Source organism: Aplidium turbinatum, chromosome 3 (assembly GCF_918807975.1).
Source record: "Aplidium turbinatum chromosome 3, kaAplTurb1.1, whole genome shotgun sequence".
Lineage (NCBI taxonomy): Eukaryota > Metazoa > Chordata > Ascidiacea > Aplousobranchia > Polyclinidae > Aplidium > Aplidium turbinatum.
Window position 1 is genome coordinate 4,059,359 of NC_137474.1, and position 22,634 is coordinate 4,081,992.

Below are 22,634 nucleotides of genomic sequence, written 5' to 3' on the forward strand. Positions count from 1 at the left end.
TGAGAAATGTAAATAGGGATAACACATTCTTAGAAAATGTCCTTGGTTTTTACTTGTGATGTCACATACCCGAATCTTTTCCGGACTGAGAGTGGCGCCGTTTTTTGTGGAACATTGCATCGCTTTTCTTGCTTTCATGTGGATACCGGCTCTGCTTCTTGCTGGGTACATCATAACCATCTTTGTACGGCTTTCGTTCGTGTGAGAACTTAGTGACGTCTTGCCGGTGCCTGGGCGTCACTGTCGGTGAGAATTCTCGTTTGATGAGCGCAGACACTCCAGTTTTTTCATGACTCTCGGACGATTTCCGGTAGCTTTCACTCTTAGAAGACTTCGTCGTTTGATACTTTGCTTTCTTTTTTGCTTGCTGATGTTGGTCGCTGTCACTGTCATTTTGAGAGGCGACACGTCGAGATTTTGATGGTTTGCTGTCGCTTTTTGACCTTTTCAAATCTTTTTCACGATTCTTCTTTTTATGCTCGTCACTTGGTGGCGATGTAGAGCGCACCCGCTGCAACAGTTGAGCTCGCGATTCTTCTGGTTTGTCCCGTTTCACATTCTCGGCCTCGGAATGAGAACTGGATGTGCGAGACCCGGTACGGGACTTTGGGACCGTTGATTTTTTACTGCTTGACTTCGTATTCTCGCTGTCATCAGCGCTTTTGGGAACTTCTTGCTTTGTGATTTGCTCTGGTAGTGCGGACGGTTGCTTGATAATGATTTCACCTATCGAATCAAGGTTTTCATCCCTTGTTGGCGTTTCGCTTCGGCTACGGTCGTACTCAACGTTCATCCATGTGTCAGTAAATTCGACGTTCTGCTTCGGTGGTTCCGAAACACGTGACCCGGTCCACGGGGCGACACCTTGCGAGTTTGGTGATCCGTGAACGACTTTGCTTCGTGCGATGCCACTTGACGAGCGAGGACTGCTTGGTTGGCTTTTCGAATCACGCAACTCTACTCTTCGCTCATCGTCGCGTCTACTGTACATTGATGCAGGGGAAGAGGGACGCTCTCTATACTTTCGAGAGGACCAAGCGTCCAATCCTGATCCCCGATCTTCTCGTACACTTGGTGATTGGATTGGGCTTCTAGTGTGGGGAGCAGAGTGGTCACGATGATCCATTAAGCGTGCTTCTCCTTTTGCATCAAACTCTCTTCCACGTGCTCTCCCACCAGATCCAGTTGATCTTGGAGATATACTGCGACTCCGACGAGGCAACCCTCTAGCGGGACTCACCCCTGGCCGCGAGTGGTGAAACATGTCCCTCCTATCTCGCTGTTTGACTCCCCGATGGTAGTCTTCGTACCCCCTTGGTAGATAATCGCGGCCGTGATCGCGCCGGTAGTCGGGATGACGATAATCGGGATCATATCGACCACCCGGGACACGGTCATAATAGTCGTCCTCTCTGTGGTAATAATCGGGCCCACGATCGTCGTTATAGCGACGATTTCGAGGGGAGATGCTTTGATAAACCGGCCGCCCACGGTTTCTATCCTCCCATGGTCGCCAGTCTCCTCTGGGTGGCGCTCCAGAGTCGTAGCTCTGAGGCGGGCCGTGATACCGAGATGGGTGAACGTCCTCATAGTAACTATCGCCACCTCCCGAGTAAGGATGTCCGGAAGTAGACCTCGATCGAGATCCTCCCATGGAAGAGTTAGATGGGGGCACCCCTGAGGCGTTAGGGGCAGGCAAAAGCAAATTTCGAATGTTTTCAAAGGTTGTAGCGCTTTGTCCTGAAAAACATACAAAATATGTTAAACAACAGAAAAGCAACGTTGGAATCACTGTTCCCTTGATTAGTCTTGATCATAAACATTACATCACACAGACGTGATTTCCATGATTCCACAAATCTTTTGGAAGTTTTCATACTGTTTTCGTTGCTTTTGACCAGCAAATCAGTCCTTTTTTACATTGATTCAATGTCTGCAGACGTTGAATCAATGTAAAAAGGGACCGATTTGCTGGCTGGGACATTTCCGAAAACAATGATATTGATGAAGACATCAGAACTAAAATAGCATCAAGTCTTTCACAAACCTGAGTTTCTCATTCTGGTCAAGAACAAGTCGACGAACTCATGGCTGGCGTAGTCGAGTTTCAAACGACTCCCGTTCAGCTTTCTCGCTCTCATTCCACTGATCGCCTGCTGGGAATGCTTATACTCTGTATAGAACACCAAAGCCTGGCCGAGACTCCGATCGATCACAACGTGTTTCATCACTCCATACCTGAAGGTGAAGATGAGTCTCATACTTGATCCGAGCATCGGGAAATGAGAAGATAAGGTTCTCATGATATTAACTAAGCCTTCGACACTAACGAGAGTAGGGTGGCCAGTTCCTTTCTCTTGGCCGCCTTTCCTTCAGTAACTACGCCTACCCAATTTATTACAAACTGGGTAGAGGTGAGCGGTGTTTTTAACAACCAGTTAAGCGGGGAGCCAAACTAGGTTTGCATGATTGGAAAACGAGCGCCTTACCCGCTGCCCCATAGCAAATAACGTGATATACCTGATTTGATGTCTGGGTAGAGATTGCGGATGAGGAAATGCGAAACTACTTTCGGCTTATTCACCAAACCAAAAGTTACATTTATTAATGAACATAATATCACTGTTTTACAAGCAGGATAAGTGCAAAGTGGACTAGAAATATCCAGTTCGGAATTGACACTTCTAGTGTGACCGGAAAAGCAGCTTCCGATCTCGTGATCACTTGATCACTTACATTGATTTAACGTCTACAGACGTTGAATCAATGTAAAAAAACGACTGATTTACTGTCTGGGAATTAGTTTGTTGCCGTCGTCTAGAGTAGATTGATTAGTTAAACTTACCAATATTTCACCAAATCTAACAAAAATGTTCTGTATGTCGCTATGCTGCACCGTCTTGTCAAGATATGACAGATATAACTATGACATTGAATTCCCCACAGATGTTGAAGCAGTTGATACTCAAAGTTGGTTTTATACCCGAGCGGTGAGAAAGTTTTGCAAAGACACTCAAAGACTTGCTCGGTGGACAAACAGAGTTGCTTACCCTACTGTCCGGTGCATTCAACTGAAATCTTCACTTAACAAACGTGAACTCGCACAAATATCTACTGAAAGCCAAAGTCGTATTTGAAAGCGGCTCTTGCAATTGCAGTGTATTCGGGGACTTGGTTCCTGATAAAGCTGATCGAGATAGATCAAAGCTACAAGACAAACAAGGAATCATTGAGCAAGATATGGATAGAGTGACCACAACTACTTACTTTGCAAAGCATGACGCAAGATATTTTTCTGTGAAGCTGTCGGTGACACCATCAACCCATACGCAAGATGACATCACTGTTTTGCCGAACCCCAACTAAAATGAAACGTTTATTTAAACAGATAAAAAATGATGGTTTTGAACCATCTTAATGATTCATAAACATCAGTAAGCGAACAGTTCAACGCCTTACTACAATGCAAGAAAATCAACTGGATACATGTCAATATGTTTCACGTTTACTTGGAAGAAACAATGGATGGAATATTAAATAACAAAGAAACATTAGCTATGAGAAGTAAAATCCCACAGTTTACTCCGAACACGAGAACATGATGGCAAGATTACGGAGAGGGAATAAGACCACCGGTCGATTACTTTCAGTGTAAGCCTTTACCCACGAGGAAAGTGATTTACGTAACTCGTTTGTGACGACATAAAGTATCAGACTTACCACTACAAAACATATGATAATAATTTCGCTACTTCATTTGGGACCTTTACCTTCAAACTATTGCGGCCTAACTTTTCTCCATCCATCTTCTGCATAGCTTTGACTACACTGGCGATGTCTGTGTATTGTAGGAAGGCATACTGGGGTATGCTGTTCTGTTTCTTAATTTCCAGAGCCTGCAAAATATTAATCAATAAAATTCTAAAACCTTTAAAATCAATACCCGCCATTGTTAGCAACCAACCTTACACAGGCAGAAGTTGACATTGAAACAAAGCAAAAACTAAACTTTATGCGAGATTTTTTTAGATTATGGTAAGGCATCACAACACACTGAAAACATATTAAACAGCTTTTATCATCATTCATCGGTGAAGCGAAGCGCAGCCAAGTAGCAGTAACTTTGTTAAGATACATCAACCGTGGGACAAGAGCAACCAACCACTAACAAGCAACGAGATAAGATTCTCTAGTCTTGCCGTCTTGTCGCACGCTGCCATAAAACGATGGATGTGAAAATTCATACTATATGTTGCTTTACACATTGAAGGTTTGAACATTGAACTGGTCAAAAACATCGTTTAGAAAATGAAGAGTTGAAGACCCTCAGTTTCAAAAGCTCAAGCGAAGACGACCATCCCAGACAGCAAATCAGTCGTTTTTTACATTGATTTAACGTCTACAGACGTTGAATCAATGTAAAAAAACGACTGATTTACTGTCTGGGAATTAGTTTGTTGCCGTCGTCTAGAGTAGATTGATTAGTTAAACTTACCAATATTTCACCAAATCTAACAAAAATGTTCTGTATGTCGCTATGCTGCACCGTCTTGTCAAGATTTCCCACGAATAGTGTTCTAGATGCTCTCGGATGGAATTCGTCGATGATTCCACCGCATTCCTGGAGCTCCTTTCCGCTCACTGAACATTGGGATGAGTCAAAAATAACCATGGTCCAAATGACAAAGCAAAACGCAATAGAAGTAGTTAAATTAAACACCGCCAAGTGTGCAGCAGTGCAGAAATTGGAAAAAAATTAAGTTTTTCCTGGTGTCAAGTTGGGCTCATAAGCGGCAAACTACGTGACTGGGTGGTGAGAGCGTTTGACAGATGTTCAAAAGAATGATGGTTCGATATTCTCCGCAAGCAAGCGAATACGTTGCTCAGCAAGCTGTGTAACAAGTTAGAATACGAATCAGCTTCATTCCCCTTAGTCAACTAGTAAGCGTAAGACGCGAAAAGCAGTTCTGTAATTGGAACCCACTACACAAACATAAGGGAAAATAGTTACAAATGATGAAAGCTTTCCAAGATACCCATTCCAGTTAATAGTAAATAAAAGAGGATGTTATTGTGATATTGACAGAATAAAGCACATTGCAGTCTTTGTCATGACATTAAGTAAGAGATTTTTTTCGACATTTATTGATGGTACGCGTGAAAACCACATGATTTATTGATATTTTATGTGTATTTCAGCCTTGCTTCAGCAATACAAAAAATATACAATATACAATATACATTACATATATCTGGTGCACTATACCAACATATCACCGAAATCACATCATGAGAAGCAGGACCAACAAAACGCTACTTAATCACATAAAAATAGAAGACCTATTGACTACAACGAAGCTACACCCAATTGCAGCAAACATAAGATCAAAAATTCTAAAACTGTTCGGCCATACTATAAGATCAAAACACGGAGCTAGAAAAATCTACATAGAAGATAAAGTTAACGGAAAGAGAACAAGAGACAGACCACCAAGGCGATGGCTTGACAACATACAGGCATGGACCGAACTCAATTTGACGACACTGGGCAAGCTAGTTAAAAACCGTGATTCATGGAAACAGATAACCCATGTTGATGCGCAATCTGCTTCGAGCTGAGATGGCGATTCAAATATGCCTTTAGAGACTATACCTTCTCCTTCATAGATCGACGCTTCGATAGCTGCTCCAAAGAGAAGCTTTGTCTTTGCATGGTTGATTGCCTTGTTGGCCTCAGCAGCATTGCGGAACAAGACCAGAGCGTGACGACTGACGTTGTCCCCGCGGATGACCAGGGACTTAACCTTTCCACACTTTTTAAACTCGTGGTATATACCATCTCGGAGGTTGTTGCCTGAAATCAAAGTTTGTATCACAAATTAGTATACAAAAATTGTACGCAATAACTTAAGGCAGTAAAGTGGGTCTACTACATTTGGACTGTGGCTAGTAGGGAGTGATAAAGCTGTTTGGATGATACAGCTTATCGTGTGAGAGATTAGCTACATGATGTCGAACATTTGCTGCAACCACATTTCGCTTAACTCAATAGGAAAACCCAAGTAGCTCAAGATATTAAAATGTTGACGGACATCACACATAAAAATCACACATAAAAATCTGCTCCTCAGCACTACAAATGCAATAAAGGAAGGATCGTACCCCAATCGGTGCATGTTAGCGCTAAATCGCCCAACACCACATCGGTTTAACGTTACTCAAGAGTTTCCTTGAAAGCAATGCATACTTGCGACGGATACAGCAGCCCCCCCCGTAGGAACAAAACACTATGAGCCGAACCTTTTTTATGAGACTTCGGCCCTCGCAATACGGGGAACTAAAGACGTTAAATCGTATAGATAAATAAATAGAAAAGAAAAGGACATCCGTGATTCACGACGGATACCCTGGATTGAGGGAGTTGTCGGAGAAGCTAAATCCAAGGTTAAAAGTCGTATGCACGTAAAAGAAACTATCTTTGCGTATTTCTTGCCGCCAATTTTAGATGTGTGGTATGCTGAGTCAACCATTTTGTTTTGCAAATCTCTAGTTTTCCAATGTATTTCCAAACCTACTTCCTATTGCAATTCCTTTTGAGGTTGCGCATTGTTGCGAAATGTCAGTTAAGTATTAAAAAGTTGAAGGATTTATGCTCTTTTTTTTGTTATTCAGTTTGTGAATAAACACTGCAGGCTGTAGCCACTGTTAAAAACACACAAAACTTTTTCACTAATAAAATAATGAGAACTTGTGAAACTTGGCGGTATTCAATAATGATGATCAAATATTTTAATAATTAAGAGGAAATTGAAATTTTTCCCACAAAAAAATATAGAAAAAAAAACTTGCAGAATGTCAGCACATGCGCATAGTGACAACACAATCTGCATTCGAAATGCTCAAATTGTGTTGTCACTGCGCATTCGTGCATGTGTAAAATATATTTAAACCAAACTGAATGGGTAACTGAATGACAAATGGCTGAGATAGTAAAGCAATAAGCCACAAAGTGAGTAATCCCAAGACACGTGGCCAAGAATTCAACAAAACGAGAGACAAAAAAAGGGATTTGGCGACACCCAGATTGCTTTTTTTTCTTTCTTACTACACTCACTACAGTATTTTCTTTCATCACCGCAAGCAGTAACTTTTCTTACAGTTGTCGTTGCAATACGTTAAAACAACATAGTTATAAAGACTTCGGTCAACCAACTACTACTGCTAACTAATTACTATTCTGACTACAACGCTGTGTGCTGACAGCGCGCCTCCTTCAAAATAAACGTGGCATGTATTGCCTGCTTGTACACAAGAATGTAAAATTCATAAACTTTAACCCTTCCTGTTTGTGCAAACCTTTCTCACGATTGATGGGTGACCTTGGTGTCGGCATGTGGCCAAAAAGAAATTTCTCATACATACAAAGCCGAGGAAAAAACTGTATGTCATTTCAAGTGGTTGTTCACTGACTAAACATTATTTCAACGTTGTCTGATGAGATTGATTTAGCCAACTGGAGGTTTCGACCGGTAAGTAAATGTGGAAAGCGTAAGGAGTTCACAATCATGATCAACACAAAAAATCGATGCAATTAAAGACCGCAAGGTCACACACAATACACGTGCATTGAAAAGTAACGTTTGACCCCTGCGAAACACATACATACAGAATATCCCCACTACAGCAATTGTAGGTCTAACCTCAACCGGTGTCGAACCTGTCACAAATACTAAGGCTTAAGAAGTCGGCTAAACATATAGACAGAAATCAAACCAGTGTTGTTCACAACGGAGATTAAAGCAACACAATTGCTTACACCACCTTGCTCATCAATCAGTAAAACTAAAAGATACTTTTAAAAAGCATAAATACTTCAAATGCAAAAAACATTTTTCTAAAAGATCAATTACAGACAATAGTTAAGAACACCAGTTAAGATTTAGGCTTGCAGGTTTTGATTTTAAATATTATGTAACCACCTATTTAAAATATAATTTTATGCGTCTTGATAACATCGGAGTTTGCTTTATTTGTTCATTTTACGTATTTTTCAAATTTTCTTTTTTACATGTGTAGCTGAAGATGCTATTACTATAGCGAAATCGATTCTTAACTTAATAAATTACACTAAGAGGTTAGATTGTTGTGCAAATGCCAGCATTTGATGAATGCAAAATAGCAGTACAGACAATAGTGTTGTGGACATGTGAGCTCAGTCTGTGCTTCACTGATCAGCCAAAGGCGGTAATCAACTACGTTGATATTTTTATTCACTACAACTTGCTTTCTGGATTGGATTAGCCCTCTAGCTATCTTTAGAAATACTTTGACATGTTTCGCTCATCAAACGTTATCGCAAACCAGAACGGATCGTTTTTACGTTGGGTTTATGCAGATGGTGGCAAATGGAACGAAAAGAGAATTGAATCAGAAAAAAATGGATCAATAATTTTTGCCCCAAGCTAATAAAGCTGACCAAGCAAGCTTCACTAGTTGTTCGCATTGCCTGCATTGTCTGTTTAATATTTTATCAAAATCTTTTTAATGCTATCACCATGCACAAAAACTGCTGTATGAGATTTCACCTGCGTTGACACTCATGCCTATGACCAACTACGGGTGTGATCACGATTTTAACCGTTTTGGTAGGACAAAAGTTCGATTGCAAAATGGGTGATGCTGAAGACATCTAATAGTTTCATTTCACTAATATAATATAACTGTGCAGAACCAACTCGAAGAAGTATGGTGTTTCCTCAACAGAGCACTGATCCTTTGTTAAGTGCTACAGCACACACAAACGCAAGAGGCACAGAGCAAGCATCCGTACACCCTCCAAACACTACAACATACAGCATTGTCATAACAGGTAGTTGACATCTGTCATTACCAAATAGATTGTTGAACGATTCCTACAATGCGAATATGCTGCACCTGTCGTTTAAATGGCGAACTGTCAAGCTCCGCGTCATACACAGAACAGAAAAAGAGGATTTCATAGGAATAGTTAGCAAAAATTTGCATTAAATTCAAGATTTGCTGTGATGACGTTACGCAGCAAAACAAATTGCAGTGTCTTTGCTAGCGAAAAGGTCACCTTGCATCATGCATGACCGCGCAAGCGTCGTTTGAAAAACTGTTAAACTAATCGTTTTAAATGAGGTGCGCATACTGGGCAAGGCTTCCCAGACGCGGAATGGCCCGTTTCGGTGAGTCCGATTCGGTGAGTCCGATCCCAATTCGGTGAGTCCGATCCCAATTCGGTGATTTTTTTCATTTTTTTTTTTAATTATTGGGTACCGTAGCCTAATTACCATTGCCGTTTTAGGGTTAGGGGTTAGAGTTAGGGTTTAGAGGTTAGGAACTCACCGAATCGGACTCACCGAATAGTAGCAGACTCTCCCAGACGAGTGGCATGAAAGCGATGGAGAGTTAGGGTGGAAAAAATGCGTTCTCCAAATGAACTTGGACCGCGTCCTATTGATTAGAGTTGGTTGGTCAGACTGAAACTTGGTCTCACAACAGCAGATCGATGGCTGGTAAATTATTGATTGTAAAAGTAAGCTAGACCTTTTTGGCGTACATTAGACGTATTAACAAAAGTACACCGTGCAAAAGCCCCAACTAACAAGGTGTTGTTTTTTTACATTGATTGAACGTCTGCAGACGTTGGACTGATTTGCTAGTTCGAAAGGTACTTACCACTGGGACGTGAAGGGAGTTTCTTAATAATGATGGTGACCATCTTCTGACCCTCCTGCTCGCTTTCCACGCTTGACCGAGAACTACACAAGCCTTTGTTAATCAACAGTCATAAAACATTTGCACAGCAATAGCAACTAATGCAAGGGGCATAAAAAATTGAAAATATAATACAGTTTTTAGGATCCAGAATGATTCAAAGTGGTGAGAAACTTATCTACATTATTGTGTTGAGTTCAAGCGTGTCAGCACAAATAGAAAAAAAATCAACAACTTCTACAAAAAAGTACACCAAACTTTACAGCATGATAAATCACACTCCTCAGCTGTTCCCTGCACAACTCTGATTACAAGGCCAGTTGATCATTTAAAAAAATACATGAGTGAAAGTATCCAAATGGGGTTCCTTGCGTACCACAAATGGAAAAATCATCACACTCAAGTGTAGCGTACGTTTCCTGCACTGATGAGACCTTAAGGTCGAAACAGTGACCTGTCTGCAGTTATATTAAATACACAAACATGTTAAATTCTTACCTCCATCAAAAAGCGCAGTGTTTTAGGTTGCATAGTAACTAGAGTGCTACCAAATTGCGTCGGCTTTTCTTAGCTCACTGCTATTGATGCCACAAGTATAGAAAGCATCATTCACATAAGAAACACCCTCACCTGGAGGAGGAGGAACTATTGGATCGTGAAGATGATAAGGAAGAGGACTCAGATGATTCAGAAGAGCTCGGTTGAGAGCTCCCGCTGGAATAACTTGAAGATGAATCATCTTCATCAGAAGAACTGACCACTTCCTGTCTCTTCTTGATTGAGGATTTTTTCACAGGGGAACGGCCACGTTCCTTTTGCTTTGTGATTTTGCTCGCTAGATCGGGAATGTTACAATGTGCAATTTTTGTGCAATCACTACTTTGGCAATTTTTAAAAATTACCAGCATTTAGATTGTTTTACAAAGTTTATTAAAAATGTACTTTGACAAAAAATAAATTTGCTATATTAAAACCACAACTATGAACACAAAACAATTGATGCAGCACTTGCGGTAGCGAATTAGAAAGTGTTGTGAACAGTAAAGTCACAAAGCAAGAAGAGCCAAAAACTACCATCAGTTTCGTTCCCAGTCACTTTTCCTAACCTTTTTTAACAGGTTTTTCCTCTTCATGCTGCTGACGCTTTGCCTTTACCTTTGTTGTCTTCATGACATCGACCTTTGTGGATTTTCTGAAAATGATACTACATTATTTTTAGCTTACCAAAAATTTACTGACAGAAATTTACACACGAAAAGAAACGATTAAAATGTGAAAAGAAAAAAAAACGTTTTAAGAAAACGAAATCAAAATTAAACTGAAAGAATTAATAAAAATTTACAAGCAATCAAACTTCTCGCACTTTTCGGGTTTGGAAAGAGAATGAGTGTTTGAACTTGATCCAGAATCATAATCCCTTAATTCTCTATACTTCTGCGACCCTCTAGGTTCAGAGTATTCCCCTCGGTACTTTGTCGAATGAGAAGTTCTGTACCGATCAGTGACGTAACCGCGCTCTCCAGAGTGCCTGAATATGAACTTTTAACATCAGTAGGGAATTATATTGCAAAACGGCTCCATTTTGCTGAGCTCAATAAATATAAGAACACTTAGTACATCAGAATTGGGCTTAAACTAAAAAAGTTGTGTATAACTCAAAAAAAACACAATTTATTGCAAGAGTGGCTCGATATTTGAAATAATGCGACAAGATCACACAGCATATGCTCAACTGTCGTTGGTAGGGAATATTGTAGCTAAGATGTTAGTTTAGAAGAATGTCTAAAACTATTTTCCCTCATGAACAAAATGGATGAGTGTACTAATCTGGTAGTTGACCGGAAAATCACTTTTTTTTACATTAATCCAACGACAACAGACATTGAATCAATGTTAAAGAATAATTTGCTTACTGGGGCAGTAGAAAATGGAATTCTGAAGTTGATTTTTAGTGTTAACTCATCCAAGACAGATTTGGTGCATGACCACTGACCAATGACCATAATTCCGGACAGCAAATCAACCGTTTTTTATATTGTATACACGTCTGTAGACGTTGAATCAATGTAAAAAACAACTGATTTGCTGTCTGGAAATGGAGGGCCTGACCCACGAACCAATACACTCAATGACACACGTGTTCACACTAAAGCCATTCCCAGTGATTAAAAACTCAGGTGTGCTTGTGGTGAGAACAGTGAGTGAAACACGACACACGTGCCCTTATCAATCATAAATGTAAACACTTGTAGAGCTGCACTTATTTGTAAAGACTTCTTTTACAAAGCAACAGCAAGTTCTTTTTTTTTTTGCTTTAGCTAACCCACAATACTGTTGGTTGTAGCTATACATTGTCAAGTTTTGAAAAGCAAAATATGAAAAACTATGTCACCGCACCCTTCCACAGACCCAAGATGAGGATGTTAAGCTGGTATGAAAATTGGTTTTCAGTTTGTATTCAGTCAGAGCATCGCGATAAAAATAACAAATAAAATTACTTTTCTTTTTAAATGTTGTTTTTGTGGTTGAGAGAATGAAGTAAGAGTAGGCTACTGCAGTACTGCAGTTACAAGATTTTGTGAAAATCTCGTAAGATGTACTCGGTTACTCATTTTACTCAGAAAAACAAGGCAATGATTTTCAGGAGAACAGATAGGATTTGGTTCAACCATTATAACCAACGAAACACCAGAAGAACGAAGCACCAGAAGAACGCGAGTTACTTTAATAACCAATGACATCATTACCAACGATAGCAAGCACACCATGGGTGACTGTGAATTGGGATTGAAGTGTACAAGTGATTTATTACAGTATTGTGGAAAATCTAGAAAAAACATACATTTTTAAATGATTTTTATATACTGCTTAGTGCTTACTAAGTCACTAAGTGTACAATAGCATTGTTAACTGTGTTTAGGTTGTCTAGTGTCTACTACATAAGTTGAAATTTTGTTCTTCCGTACGTTGTTTTTAGAATATAAAACGTCAACCTCTTTAATGACGAAAAAAATAAGGTATATATAGCATCAAATGTTATCTGTTAGATTACACATTTTTATGGTAAATCTGAATTTTGAAAAATCATCCTCGCACTCACATAAGCAAATTGCAAAAGAAATTTCCTGACTTTTTTTTAGTTTCTAAGTGCAACCAATTAAGAGATGACACTCAGAAGCTGATTACAAAAGTTACGTTGCACAGTGTGATGAGTCAGTTAAGCCATCTTATATAGGCCTTTGTAGAACACTCTAAAAATCCAAAGTTGGAAACAATACAACAAAGACCAGGTCAAACAAAGAATCCGTTCATGAATTCCACTTAAGAGTAAACCCTCTTTTTAGAGGATAATAAGCAGAAGAAAACTTACAATAGAAACTTTTTTCAACCACTTAGAAGATTTGAATTAAACATTGCAATTGTGACAGTTAAGACAGTTCCATTGTAGCTGAGCATGTTTGATCTTTAATACAAAATAAAAGAAATTTCCTCTTACAAACCAAATACAGTGTCCAGTAAAAATTAAGTGAATAAACGTTATGCTGTTATTCAAAACTCAGTATGGGTGCATCATCTTGAAAGTAACACCTTTTCCGAAGTCACCCAACAAAACTTTACCAAACAATATTAGTGAATATATATAACTTACAACACAGTGAATAAGTCAGTGAATATTTCCACAAAAAAATAACTGCAATGCAAACATGGATGTATAGCAAAAAAAAAATCATTTTGGACACCATTAAACAGATATAAATGCATATATACCTACCTTTTTTCTTTCATTGCAAATGTTGCAAAGACTAAATCCACAATGATATAATCCAATGTACCTGAATTATTTTAAATATGCACCACGCACTACAATACTCAAATAACCAAGCTGTATGGTTGCCGCTAAGTTGGAGGCTGTGCATTTCCTGTATCAAAATACATTCTCCTTTCAAAGGGTATAATGCTCTCATTCAGCTTAAGCATGCAACTGAGTAATCCATTTTTTTTTTCATTCAAAAGTAAATCCCGTGATTGTAAAGTTAGGGCAAATAGCATATATCCAAATTGTTAAATCCTTCTGTGATAATCTTTCCAGCGATAGGTTCTAACGAATGAGGAAGATTTTCAAAACTGAAGTGCTTGAGGTAATCCAGTTAATATGTGGAAGCAAATTTGTCCTTGTCGAAGACACTGCTAAGCCTCACCCATTAGTCTTAAATCTTGAAAAGTAGCGTTTGAAAATACCATTCAATTCTGCATGATAAATCCACAAGAACATAAAGTGTCTGTAGAAATTGGCTTACAACAATTACATCCAACCATGAAAGTGCTGCTATTCTGTATCTAGATTATCCTTTCACTGCTAATTCTACTGGTGGAATAACCTACTATATCCCCTCGATAATCCACACCAAACTTGCAATTCAATGCATATGCTTTCATTAATAATGCACCAAGACACATACGAGCCTGCAAAGGACATTAATGGTCATGGGACACCACAATGACAACACAAAGATTTAAACTTCGGCATAAAAATACATTTATTATTGCATTCAATGCTTCACAACAACGGAATGGCCCGTTTCGGTGAGTCCGATCCCTTAACGGGGGATTTTTTCAATTTTTTTTTTAAATTATCGGGTACCGTAGCCTAATTATCATTGCCGTTTTAGGGTTAGGGGTTTGGGGTTAGGAACTCACCGAATCAGACTCACCAAATCAGACTCACCGAATCGAACTCACCGAATCGGACTCACCGAATAGCAGCAGACCCTCACAACAACTACCTATCATATTTATTCCAATACAAGTCACATTTCTTATTCCAATATTTTATCATATATGCCAATGTGATGAATAGCCTACCAAGGATAATAAAAAAAACTTTGCATCACTTTACATAAAAGGATTTTACAATGCAATGTATACTCCAATAAATATGTTTAATAAGTTGTGACATAGTATGATTTTGAAATTAAATGCAAAGACATCAGCTTACCCCTCAAATGATTTCGTATTATCAGCTCGATGCCCTGCATAGTTTCGATGAGAACTAGAGCTGGTGTTATGTCGTAATGGAGAAGCATCAGGGTGGCGACTCGATGAACTTATTGCTACAAAACATTGAAACTGGCAATTGAATTTCTGTTAAAAGTTTACAGAAAAAATGACAGTCCAAAAATAAATTTCAGTTCAGTTTTTTCTGTTGGCAAGTAAACAAAAATATAACAAAACATAATAATCATAAATAATTCGCACAACAAGGATGGCAGCAAAGGATCAAAAGGTCATTAAGTCAGCTGACACCCAAACATATAAACAAAAATTTAGGAACATAACATAACATGATACATAATAGTGGAATAACAAAAACAAGTCATTACAAGGACAATGTGCAAAAAGATAAGCAAATGATATGCTTTAGGAGTGATTAGGCCTATTGTACAAATTCTTAAAACAAACATTTAGAAAGAAAAACATCTATATGCTTAACCTATTTTCTACTATGGAAACTTAAAGCTCAGAGACACAATTAAAATGATTTTCTTTTATATTATAATTACACAAAGTAGAGACTGAAAGTATCGATCTATGCATACTAGCAATAAATTCATGTGGTGGAAACTTAAAACGATCAACCAATGTACTGCTAAGAAAATTTCATCCTGTTTGAGACAGATCAGTTAGCACATAATTGTTTAATGAAAAAGACAAATTCGTTCATGAGATATTGCAATATCTCAGTAAGGCATTTATAAATGTAACTCCCAAAGGATGTCAAATTCTGGAAATTAAAAGCTGCATGATACAGTTAATCCAAAAAGAATCACTATCAAACCAGCATACAACATTTCATTGGAAACATGCCGCTGCCAGATTACCTGTTGGTTCACTATAATTTGTTTGCAGTTGACGATCCCCCATCATATTAACAGATGCTTGGGCTTCTTGGGCTGATCGTATATCTACAAATGCTACGACTGCACAGAAGTTGTTGTCAGAGCCACGTTTAGAAAGGATTTTTGCTCGTTCAATCCTACCATACCTGCAACGAATCAAGATCATTTCTATGTCAAACAAAAAAAGCAGTTTTTTTCAAATACTCATTGTGAAGCATTACCAACTAGCCACAGTATAATATCACATGAAATATGAACTAACAGACTTGCCTTTTAAAATACTCAACCAGTTTTTCTTCTCGAATATTTTCAGGTAGATTTCCAACCCACAAATATCTTGTTTCCCTCATGCTGTCATGCTAATGTGACACATCACCATTTTTAAAAGGAAAAGATGTTTATGTGCTTTTTCAATAATTCATAAAATTTCAAACTATTGTAACCTAGTATAAAATACTCTAAAAAGATACATTGTAAACATTTTTTATAAGTGAGCTTGAACCAGTCCCAACTATATATTTGCTTTACATATTTTCCTGACTCCATGGTATAATGGTGAAGGTATCAACAGCACTAGAGTGGACATTAGTATGTCAAGACTCAAGAACATTTGATTATATATGTCTTAGCAAAACATGCTTAAAGGTGGGCAAAAAGATTGGCTTCCATCTCCCATGCTTTCCTGACCAGTGACCACATAATTGCAACCTTTAGGTATCAAGCGTAAGTTAGCTTAATAAGAGGCATACTTTGTAAACCTTTACCCTTTAGCACTCACAAGAAGATCGAAATAGCAATTATAGTTTTAGATTGTCATTACTAACCATGACTGCATTCCAGTCATAAAAACATCACTTCATGAAGGGTAACACTGTTCAATAGGGTGTAACGCTCCGACCAACTTACTTGTTGGCTAGTTATTGTGGTTTGCGAAATGACCTAACTTGATCAATGGAAAAAAAAATTTGGAAAAAAAATATTGTTTAAGCAGGCCACGCTCCCCGTTTTTGTTGCGAAATCCCCATTACCCCACAATTTGCTATATCTCGTATTCTGGTGGAGATAGAGAGCTGCTTTTGCCACCAAAAGATGCAGAATACCAAAGTTTCTATCCGACTTATGAACATGCTACAGCCCTAAAACCTTTACTTCTTTCTATAATTGAGAAAAACTGTTTTGAGAGTAAAATCTGTCATTTTTGAAGCAAAATGCTTGTATTTCAGATCTTGGCTTGCACGATTGTCATTCAGTCATTAAAAACATAACCTTTATAAATCAAACTTGTAAGCTGTATAAGAACAGTGATGTTTTATTCAATAATGAGGCAGGAAACAATCAACACAAAACTATACAATACATGCTAGACCAGTGGTTCTCAACCGGGGGTCCGCGAAAGTTTTCGAGTTTTCAGCATGATTGATAAATTACGAAATTTAAAAATTGTTTGTGCTTTGTTTATGTATCATATTAGCTTACAGTGATTCTCAAACTGTAAGTTGCAACCCACTGGTGCATCGTTTAAAATTGCAAAGAACATTGCACAAAGGTTTGATTTTTTAACTAAAAAATATCATATAAATGACTTAAACCTTTTAATAAAGCAATGTTGGCTATGTTCAACTTAATTCTTTTGAGACAGCAGATTGTTGATCAATGATTAACTTGGAAATGCAACTCACATATTTTGCAATGACTGTGATTATAACGAATTAATATTGATTACAAATGAAAAAAGAGAGAAATTCTTTGTAACGGTCACAAGTATTCTATTAACTTTTAATAAAATTTATAGAAAAACATCCTCAGCATATAGATTACTGATGTTTGATCCTGTGTGCCAACAAATTATAGCTCATAAGTCATAACATAATTTCATCAATCGTCAAGTGCGTTGCGAATTCAGCAAATTCTTCTCAGTGTGTTCCTTCGAAACTTATATAACATATGATTCCATAAGGAGACGCGATATACCAAAATTTCAAATAGAAATTGTTAGGGGTCTGCGACTGCTTCGAAGGCACCAAAAGGGGTCCCACCAAGACAAAAAGGTTGAGAACCACTGTGCTGGACAAAGTACATTGTCCTGTTAATTTCTCATTGCGAATAGTATGCATTGTTAATGTGACTCTTTGTCTTTATGTCAACATCACTTGTGTCACGAATTTTTTGCTATTAATTGTTTCCTTCATGTGGCCTATCAATCGATCACAAGAAGTATTGTTGTTTCGAAACACTTCCTAATCATCCTTACTCCCTGGTGTCAGATATAGTGAAAATGCAGAAGTTGCATCCATAAATGCCGCCAGCGGACGGTTTGACCACAACAGAGCTTTGGTGTCTGCTTTATTTGCTGTTGAAATCCTAGATACATCAATGTTGGCATGCAGTGCACCCAACACAGCTGTCTTTGGGTTCAGCCATTTCTCACTGTGGTCAATGAAGCATTTCTTCGCTGGCTCAGAAGCATTACATGCTTTCATGAAGCTTCTCATTTTTAAGACAACTGATGAACCTTGTACGGCACTGGGATGCAAGTCTTTTGTCTGTTAATTTACAAACATTAGAACTCACAAGGTGTGATGATGTTGAAGCAATTTCCTCTTCACTGCCACTCATACACTCAAATTCACTGGATGATGACTTTGGCATTTCCTCTTCAAAAGATGTCTCTAATTCATCACTGTTACCAGTAAGATCAAAATCATCACTAGCGTGTTTATGGCAAGTTCTGAGAGTTCTGTTTTGTATTTGCTTCAAATGTATTTGCTTCAGACAGCCACATCAACACTACCAATCACCATGTTACGTTCTGAGCGCTGATCTAAAAGAAGTCTTAGCTCTTTTGGATGAACTCTTGAAGACATTGGACAAGAGCAAATAACCTTTGTTCTCCAATGGTCTGTGCACTGTGCAGGGGCGAAATGGCCTGTTTCGGCTAGTCCGATTCGGCTAGTCTAGTATATACATTTAAGTAATGCTGAAAGAGTTTCTATCACAGACATATTGCTGAGTATATTTTGATGTGATATTTAACACCAGCAGTTTTAAAACCTGAGGTAATTACTTAACCAGCTTAAAAAGCATTATTTTGGTGACCTGGGGAAAATTCATTATTCGACTTCTTACATCTTTGTAATCAATTTTGAGATAAACATCATAAAATTTTGTATACCAGTGCACAGTGCTGTATATTGGTGAAGGAAACTTGTAAAATTATACTGATTCAATTCTGTGAAAAAGTTTGAGAACAACAATACTGTCTTCTGTTCAATGACTGTACTAGTTACACAGTTGTGAGTTTGAATAAAGGCTATCTGTAATGGCTGAATGACATTCATCTAAGCCATGACCTGAAATACAAGCATTTGGTTACGAAAGATGCAAATTTTACTGTCAAAAACAGTTTTTCTCAATTATAGAAAAAACTAAAGGGTTTAGGGCTATGGTACATTCATAAGTTGGATATAAACTTTTGTATTCTGCATCTTTTGGTGGCAAAATTAGCTCTCTACCTCCATCGTGGGATGAAATATAGCAAATAGTGGGGTTGTTGGGGTTTCGCCACAAAAATGGGGAGCGTGGCCTGCTTAAATGATTTTTTTTTTCAAAAATTTTTTCCCCCTTGATCAAGTTAGGTAATTTTGCAAACCACAATAACTAGCCAGTAGCAATTTGTAAAAAAAGTGTGTAAAGTGTTACACCCTACTGTTCAATGTCAAGGTTTCTACAATCTACAGTGCTTAAATGATGATATAAGTGCCATATATTCTTATCATTTATTCACAATGGGTGACTGGATGTCAATGAATGCTACTTTTGTTCATACTGGCTTTGTTTTACATTAAAATAGGGTGTTTCTTTAAAATATATATAGTTAATAATTACATCAAACAAGACCTGCAAAACATCACTCAGCTAAGCAGTTACCGTACCGTACTGAATATGATGGAAAACTACAAGAACTAAAAAACATGTTTGATTAATTATTAATGACAATTGGAAACTGTTGTTAGCTTTTCTACTCTAAAAGTTGTGATACACAGCAATTAATGACAATGCTGCAAATACTAAGATTGTCTGGTTGATTGGTTTTGAATCTTTATCCTCGGACTGGAAAAGCCTTGATAGGCTATTCCTTCTAGTTTTACACACTTGTAGAAGCTCTTGACGCAGGGCCGGTTACCGAGATTGGCAGAGTGAAGTTTTTCGATTGTTGAAGTGTTGTTGCTGGGGAATTATTCTATTTACTAGGTGCCATTGAATGGAGAGCAGTCCTGAAATGAGTTGCTCAAACGCACACCCCGAGAGTGATCATGTGATCCTCAGCCGGCACATAGCCGCGTAACCACTGAGCTAACGAGGCGGACAAGATATAAATAATGTTTTTACACCACAACATCATACATATTAGACCTTCCAAATACATTACATGCATCAGGCGTAGCAAACTTCTTATCGAGTGTAATTCACAAGAAAATTTCTTAATTGCTAGCGATCGATCAGTCAGTGATAAAGTCACTAAGCAACTTTTTTTCTGTGACACCTTTACTGCAAATGGATTTGCATTTATCAAACATTTGCCATCGTCACCACTGAGCAGTATATTCAATATTCATGTTTACATCAATTTAGTTCTTTAAAATAAAACACGGAAAAAGTGTTCCACAACTGAATTGACTTGAAATTTTTATTAGGAAGTCAGTGAGATGTTCGAGTGATCATGTTTTTTATCAGCTTGTTGTAATCAGGGGTGTATCTCTTCAAAGACAACTTTAAACAAACATCCGATTGGAGATTGATTAGCACAGTACTTTATTTTGATAACGTTCATAAATGAAAAGGTAAATTTCCATAAATGAGTTAAACCATGACAAGGTTCAACCAAAACAGGAGTGGATGTATTTCAAATATTTTGCATATTGCAGTGTTTCGCATCAACAACAAACCTCTGAAAATCATTTTCAAATGCCTAAGCTTCAAGAAACACATCAGCTTTCAATGTCAATATTTTCATTTCAATAGCATTTCTTTCCAACAAAAATGGTTCATGATTTTGTGAGAAATAGTTGACACATTTAAATCTGATTTGAACGGGTATGAAACATATTCAACTATTTCTTCGAATTTTTAAAAAATAGTAAGTGAAAATGCACATTTTACAAATATTTTCAAGTCAACAAAAAATCCGATGGGATTGACCAGTTGAGACTTGGAAATTAACATGTTGATTGCGATTGATGTGTTGGCCACCCTTGAGAGATATACATTAACCAACAAGCATAAATTAACCAATCAAAAGCCACTTTTATGAATTTAAAGGACAAAGGCCTAGTTATATATATACTAACAAAAATAAATATTTACAACATATTTTATGCCAATGAAATTTGCAACAACTATGGTACGGTACATAATTTGTTTTTAATACAATAAATACAGTTTCTCTAGTGCGGTATTTTCTTATGCAATGTATACCATTATATAATTATTTTTCTTTTAAAGCCTTAAAAAGGACTGTATTTAGAGTAGAAAACGTTTCGTTTGCTTTATTTTATTTTTATGACATACGGTAATGTCATATATATTATAATAATAACAATAATAATAATATATGAGATGTTGTAAAGCAGAGTGCTTATTCATCTTTCAATCACGTACAGTAAACAACTAATAAGGATAATAACAATATTAAGATTAACAGAGGTATCAACAGTGATACACACGCAAAAGTAAACAGCTATATAAGGTAAAAAGACACACAAAAACAATACCAATTATGCACTATGAAGTGTGGATTTACATCAGGTTAAACAAAGGCCACTCTCAAAACTTCAAACAAAGCATTAAATTGCCGTAGTCGAACAGAGTTAAACACAGTTTTATTCAGATCCTACACCACAAAAGTGTGTCCTCATAGCAAAATATTACCGAATTCACATAAAACTCATCACTCTAATACAACACGACACCTAAACATTTATTGAGAATTCCAAGGTGAAATAAAATCGACGCTAAATTAATCCAATTTAGAAAATGTGCATTTGAAAATGTTTGGCAAAAGCACGTATTAATATTAATTTACTCGTGATTTAAAAAAGGCCTACCGTACCGTATGTGTTTAGCATACGGTAGGCCTATCAGGTTTATAAAACAATATCAAAAAAACTGTCTTGCTGCTTTTTCATTCCTTGATTGAATTACAATTTTTTCAGTAAGCTACCGTAAATAGACGGATGCAACCTAGTTCGTACCCTGAAAAGATCGAGAGAAAAAATTAAAAAAAGCGGAAGTCGCTGATCGCAGTTTCCGCAAACATTTTAAAATTTTCCCCCTGAAAAGATCGAGAGAAAGATAGCACAAAGCCAAAGTCGCTGATCGCAGTTTCCGCTAACCCTAACCGTAACCCTTACCCTAACGCTAACCCTCGCTGATCGCAGATTCCGCAAACATTTTTCCGCAGTTTCCGCTAACCCTAACCATAGACTAATCTATGCTCTAACCCTAACCTTCGCTGATTGCAGTTTCCGCAAACATTTTTCCGTAGTTTCCGCTAACCCTTACCCCAACTCTCTAATTATAGAGTAACCTATGCTCTAACCCTCGCTGATCGCAGTTTCCGCAAACATTTTTCCGCAGTTTTTGCTAACCTTTTCCTAACTCTAACCATAGAGTAATCTATGCTCTAACTCTAACCCTCGCTGATCGCAGTTTCCGCAAACATTTTTCCGCTAACCGCAGTTTCCGCTTACCCTAACTCGGCCCTAACTCTAACAATCGAGTAAGCTATGCTCTCTAACCCTAACCCTCGCTGATCGCAGTTTCTGCAAACATTTTCCCGCAGTTTCCGCTAACCTTTACCGTAACCATAGACAGTGATGGGCATTATCGGCGATAATTATCGGCGATAAATTTTTATCGCTTATCGTTATCGCTCAACTATTTTTTCAGTTATCGTTTATCGTTATCGCGAAAGGCAATATTTGATTATCGCCGATA

General features: G+C 37.8%; 1 protein-coding gene across 1 annotated transcript in view; it reads right to left on the reverse strand.

Annotated features, from left to right (window-relative positions):
* LOC145766070 (uncharacterized) overlaps window positions 1-15,988 on the reverse strand; it is a 39,523-nt gene extending 23,535 nt beyond the window's left edge. The window contains exons 1-13 of the mRNA XM_082577727.1: window positions 15,909-15,988; window positions 15,621-15,784; window positions 14,738-14,852; window positions 11,105-11,269; window positions 10,848-10,933; window positions 10,372-10,576; window positions 9,703-9,785; window positions 5,654-5,854; window positions 4,496-4,641; window positions 3,771-3,896; window positions 3,268-3,362; window positions 2,048-2,238; window positions 70-1,740 (exon numbers count right to left, since the gene is read on the reverse strand). Of these exons, the coding sequence (XP_082433853.1) occupies window positions 70-1,740; window positions 2,048-2,238; window positions 3,268-3,362; window positions 3,771-3,896; window positions 4,496-4,641; window positions 5,654-5,854; window positions 9,703-9,785; window positions 10,372-10,576; window positions 10,848-10,933; window positions 11,105-11,269; window positions 14,738-14,852; window positions 15,621-15,784; window positions 15,909-15,988 (3,328 nt within the window). The remainder of the gene's footprint in view (window positions 1-69; window positions 1,741-2,047; window positions 2,239-3,267; window positions 3,363-3,770; window positions 3,897-4,495; window positions 4,642-5,653; window positions 5,855-9,702; window positions 9,786-10,371; window positions 10,577-10,847; window positions 10,934-11,104; window positions 11,270-14,737; window positions 14,853-15,620; window positions 15,785-15,908) is intronic.
* Between the last annotated feature and the right edge of the window lie 6,646 nt (window positions 15,989-22,634).